The sequence below is a fragment of the Alligator sinensis genome, unplaced genomic scaffold (assembly GCF_000455745.1).
Source record: "Alligator sinensis unplaced genomic scaffold, ASM45574v1 scaffold277_1, whole genome shotgun sequence".
Lineage (NCBI taxonomy): Eukaryota > Metazoa > Chordata > Crocodylia > Alligatoridae > Alligator > Alligator sinensis.
The window spans coordinates 2,334,219-2,340,218 of NW_005841899.1; the positions used below are offsets into that span (position 1 = coordinate 2,334,219).

The window sequence follows — 6,000 nt, forward strand, 5'->3', positions numbered from 1 at the left end:
AGTTTCTTCCCTAGCTACCGTATGTCATTTTTGCTAGAGAAAACCTTTGATCTATGGCCTGCAATACAGTGTAAACAAATTATCAACCTGAATGCCATGTCAAGACCCCCAGGTGAAAGGAAGGTTGTGATAAGAAACCATTTAGGAGCCAGAGTGGGGAACAAGGCATGCATAAGAGTTGGGGTGGAAAGAAAGAGAGAGATCATTACCATGGCAGATTGGGGAGGGATAAGGTGGTGTGGAAGGGAGGCTTACGTGGGAACCATTACAAGGACAGAGGACTTCATGTGCTGTGGGAGGGCTAATTAACTGGATGATTTGTTCCTCTTCAGTTCTAAAGTATAGCTCAGTGAGGAGGAGTAAATCCATCTTTGGTAAAGGCAAAATAATTTACTTTTAAAGACAGTTAACTTATTTTAACACTCCTCAGGTTGATTTTCATGCATTAGTTTTGTAATGAGACCTAGTTAGTGTAGCTAATCTCTGCTTTTCTTTTCTTTCTTTCTTTCTTTTTTTTTTTTTTTTTTACAGCAAGCAAGGATTTGGCACAGACATCCTATTTCATGGCTACCAACAGGTTGTTATCCTGAACCTCTTTGTTGCACTGTTGTAGCACACTATAGCTTCCTTTACTGCAGGGCCCCCTCCATGTGTCTTACCCTTGTTGCAACAGGAGACTGGGCCATCTACAGTGGTGGTACCTTTCTGTTTGCAGTGCGGTGTATTGTACAAGGGCCTTATGGCACAAAGGGGTTAAATGCACAATGAGAAGTGTAGTGGTGCTTTCTGATGACATTTTCTCGATTGTGAGTGCATAAGTCTAAAATTGGTAGCCTGAATAGCAGCTAAAGATTACAAAGAGCTAAACTTAACCTAGAAATTCGAGCATCTTGGTAAGTACAAAACTATTTCTAGTTTACACTTGTAGTTAATGGCAATTTTCTCTTATATTTAAATATGTTGACCCAGTCCTAACTTTATAAAACTGTAGTGGGCCTAAAGCAGGGGCGGGCAGTTATTCTGGGTGGAGGGCCGCTTACTGAGTTTTAGCAAGCCATTGAGGGCCGCAATGCAGGCAGCCAGGGGCAGATAAATATTAATTTTCTAAACTTTTTAGGGGTCCCACGGGCCAGATAGAATGGCTTGGTGGGCCGTATCCAGCCTGCGGGCTGCTTTTTGCCCACCCCTGGCCTAAAGCTTACCTGATTTTTTTTTCTTTTCAAATAGAGTAAAACTAGTCAAGAAATGTTTGTCCTTTCAGAGGCATCTTCAATTAATGGCTCTAACCCCCCAACCCCCCCCCCGGCCGCGCCTAGTATTTATATTATGGTTATCCAGGTGGTACTAACAAATGTGGTCCAATTAGTTTGGTACAGGAGAGAATGTGGAAGCTGATCTAAGTCTTGTTTTCCAATCACTTCCACCTGTTTGCAAATAAGTTTGAGTTTCACTGCGTTAGACATTATTCCAGTTCTGATTATATAAGTAACATTAAGGTTCTCATAATTATTTTTGGTGGTCCTTTTTGTTTGGAATAACTTCTTATTTGAAGAACAATGCTAAAACCAGTAAAGTTGAACCAGCAGACTTGTGCTGCAGCCAGCTGCAAAGTTGGGATATAAATCCACTCAGCTTCAAACTTGGGCCTGATGAAAGCTAAGCATCACAAACATGATCAGTTGAGTTTCTAGAGAACTGTTGGGTATCTAGATATAATAGTTTAATACAGAGACTGCATGATGAATTGTATTAATATGTATTGTGATGAAGTTTTATCATCCATGTTAAGTTGAATTTTTGGTCCTTTAAAGATGATAATGGAATTAATTGCGAAATACTATTTAAAAAAAAAAAAAGAACTGTTAATCTTATAAGACCAAACTAACAGTTCTGTCTGACAAACGCCCTGTCCTTTCTTTGTTGAAGGCAGTAAGATAATTTTAGGATTTATTCAGAACTTATTAACAATTTAATTAACTGATGTTTAATTGCTGTTGTTTGATACATCCTGACCTTAATAGTTGGTTTTTTTGGTTTTTCTTTTATTTTCCATGTTTGAATTCTTTGGTTCCTCATTATGAAACTTTTGCAACAGTCTGCATCTTACTACGTTCTGCCTTCAGTACAAACCAACAGTGATAGCATGTGTGTGCATTCACCTGGCCTGCAAGTGGTCCAATTGGGAGATTCCTGTATCGACTGACGGAAAGCATTGGTGGGAATATGTGGATCCCTCAGTGACTCTAGAATTGCTAGATGGTAAGTTGGTATTGCTTTTTTATACTTATAACTTTGCCAGTATTATGAATTAAGTATTAGCATATCCACAGCTGTCTCAGTTTTTAATTAAAAGAAACTTTTAAACATGTATGTTTAAATATCACACATCTAACATGTGAGCTCTTCATTCCCACCCGCTTTCTATGCCAGGAAGGAGAGCTGAAGCTATTCTTTATCTCCCTGTCAGCAGCAGTATTCTTCCAGTGCGTGAACTGGAATATTGTTGTACTGTCCCTTCCTTGAACTGCCTTCTACCCACAAACCCATTGTTCTGCAAGACTTGGTGTTGGGGATGTACTGAGGATGAAGCCTTGCCATACAGTACTGAGATCTCCTCATAGGGCAGCCTGAGGCTCATTTAATTCAAATCAGTTTTCAAAGCGGTCTGTTGTACTATTAGTAGCCTCTTTAACCTCAGGAGCAGTCCAGGGGGTCAGAAAGATAACTGAAGCCATTTCAGCCCTGCTGCCTCTGGGCTGCAAGGCCTATGCATCTTTTAAAAGGGAGGCACAGAATTTAGTCATGTTTTTAATTGCTTTCCTGAACTGGGGCCTTAAGTAGCTAGTCATACTGCAACTTCAGTCTTTGTAGAGTAGGCCACCTTTAGCAGACAGTGTACTTTATTCCTACCCAGACTTCTAGATACTAGGTAGATTACATGACTGAAATGAGATGTACTGCTAAAGTCAGTCCTGCTTGTGAGAAGGGAACTAGGTTTAGTCCATAGAGTTGGGCGCTTGGATGGGTGGTGTGGGGTTGGTCTGCGTGCCCAAATTGGGCCTCAGCCCAACCCACCCCTGCATGTAGAGCCATGTTATTCAGCCTACAGAGATCCCCCCACAGGTCTGGAAATAGGGCAGTAGGAGAATGGCAATTTACGCTGCCACTGCTACCCTGCTGCAAAACTTCCAGACTCATGGACTCCTGTGGGCCAGACGATGCTGCTCCACGAGCCAGATCTAGCCCACAGGCCAGGAGTTGAACATTCCTGGTGTAACCCATGGAAAGTAAACTGTATAGCCCATGGAGTCAATCCTTCAAAGGAAGAAAGATGGCTTTTTATTCCCATTAACAGAAAATTAAATGATTGTTTAGGTAACTACCAAAAATGCTTGTTAACTTACTGTTCTGGCCCTGCTTCTTTTCAACCTAACCAATTTTGTCTTGAACTGGACCCATGTGTCATCTTAAATTTGAATTATAAACTCCTTGTGGCAGGGATTGTCTTTTCCTGGCACAGAGGAGCCTCCGGCTATGACCTATAGGTATTACTACAATACAAGTAATAAATGGTTACATAATAAAAGGTTATTGATATTTGGAAATCTCTATATTAATTAGATTTTGCTAGGAGCCAGTTTGGAATAGAAAAAAAAAATTCTTAACATACAGTTGTGTTTTACACATCCCTGACTTGGATATGAGCTACATAGGTTTCCTGGGGCCTCCTGCTCTCTTCCCTTAAGTTTTCATTCAAAAGAAATAGTGAAATGATAAAAAATGAATAAATGTACTCTTAAACAGAGAATCAGGGAGACAGCTTAAAATTGTAAGGTAAACTGCCTCTGTCTCAATGGGATTTTAACTCTGAAATAACTCGGATGACAACACTAGATGTCAATACAGTTGTATTACTTATTTGATACTTTTTTTTGGTTCTGTAGTTAAATTGGAAAGGCCTGCTTCATTTTTGGGTCTCTCACTTTTCTGACCAAAGCTTGGTCATATCCTGCAGCAGCAGTAAGAGGAAAGAATGAATAGAAACACCTGTATGCAATAGGAAGGGGAATTAGAAAAAAGACCATTAGGAAAGCTTAACTTACAGCTTATTCTGCAAGGTTGTTAAGGACTCAATTTTGCAGGTCTTAAGTTGTATCTTGACTCAATACCTGATGTCTTTTGGGCACTTAAAAATTTCTAACGTTTGATAGAAAGTAGTGGATTTTGTTTGTGTCTGCTGAAAAGATGGACTTAAATTGCCTCATGGACATCTTAATTGAAAAGACTATCAAAGAAGGAATCTGAAGCAAGTTTAAGGAAGTGAATCAAGAAGCCCTGTATCCCCAGCCTGAGGATCAGGCAGGGGGCAGTCTCAGGCCCTAGCAGCGTGATGGGGATATGAGTAATTTTATGCCCCATCCCAAACATTGTGCATCCTGCCATGCTTGTCTGGCATGGCGGGGGGGGCGGTGTTTGGTGGTTTTTCTTTTTTGAGATATGGCATAACGTTCTTGAGATGCCAGTCATACCATTTTTAACATCTGTTGGAGATCTTAATGTTTTTACACACATTTTCATGCAGAAAATGTATTTAATTTCTGAAATCTGAATGTCTTCAAATAACGGGGATTTTTACACTGATTACTTGTTGTGCAAGCCTTGTGGAACTCTGTTTCTGATCAGTCATCTTGCAGTACCAAAAAGACATTCCAACATGCTCTTCATAATGTATGAACTCACAGAACTGGAAGTTGATTGGAGAAAACAATGCTAGTTCTGCTGTTTCCTGTAGCTTTGAGCTCCAAGTATGTTTCCTGTATATTCACATTTTGTGCAATTCATAGTGCTGCATGGTTGTGTGCTGCTAATCAATAAAGTTGGTAAAGGTTTTTAATGTTGTTACTGATTCAGTATCAAACACGGCTTTTGGTTTTCTTCTCAGAGCTAACGCACGAGTTTCTGCAAATACTGGAGAAAACACCTAGCAGGCTGAAAAGAATTCGAAATTGGAGGGTAAGAACTTACCTTATGACAAACTATATAGGCAACTGAACTACCGCAAAGCTAAATAAACTTCTGTCACACTGCCTTAACCTTCCCCAACTGTACATTCACAACTATTCATCCTTATATTTAATTAAAATAAAAAATCAAGATATCCACTGTATGGCCATTGTTGAGGTATACTTTGTATATCTTAAGTCAGGGTTGTCCACCTCCTAAGCCTCCTGGGATCACACCAGCAGGGCCTGCATGCTACGCAGGTTGCACAAGGCAAGCCACAGTTTGCTGGACCACGCAAATGCTTTCCCACCCCCTCTTGCTCTTCATGGGCACCCTCATCCCCATTGCTGCAGTGGGTGCCCCACCACTGTTGCCCTACACGGGTGCAGTTCTCCCCCCTTCCCCATTTGTGTGGCCCAGGCACTGCCTCTCCCTTCCCACCCCCTGTCTATTGCAGTGCCTGGGCACACCTCCCCTCCCACTGCTGCTACACAAAAGTATGATCTTGCCCCAGTGCTCATAGCCTAGACTCGCCCTCAGCTCACTGCATTGCCTTGTCCCTTGGGGTGAGGGCAGGAAGCAGCAGCCAAAGGAAGGGGCTGTTGCAGCTGAAGCAATAGGGGGCACAACAGCCAGGTGAGAGCCTCGGGGGCCACAGTTTAACCCCTTGTGGGCTGCATGTCAGACCCGTTGCAGGCCACCTGTCACAGAGCCCAGCCTTAAGTTATTTTGCCCTCACTTCTTTTCTTTTAATATAGGCTAATCAGGCTGCTAAGAAACCTAAAGGGGATGGACAAGTATCGGAGAATTCTCTTCTTGGTTCATCTTTGGTCCAGAATTCCATTTTAGTGGATACTGTTACTGGTGTATCTGCAAATGCAAGTTTCCAAAAACAATCAACATCGTTTCCTGCACCAGTACCTCTGAACTCAGGAAGCATATCTGTTCCAGACAGTCATGCACCTGAAAATTTGGCAATACTAGCTACAGGAATGC

General features: G+C 41.6%; 1 protein-coding gene across 1 annotated transcript in view; it reads left to right on the top strand.

Moving 5' to 3' along the window:
* The window catches only part of CCNT2 (cyclin T2), a 30,631-nt gene that overhangs the window by 22,270 nt on the left and 2,361 nt on the right, over nucleotides 1-6,000 (top strand). The window contains 4 exon segments of the mRNA XM_025197565.1: nucleotides 532-577; nucleotides 2,096-2,259; nucleotides 4,943-5,013; nucleotides 5,763-5,999. Coding sequence (XP_025053350.1) covers nucleotides 532-577; nucleotides 2,096-2,259; nucleotides 4,943-5,013; nucleotides 5,763-5,999 — 518 coding nt within the window.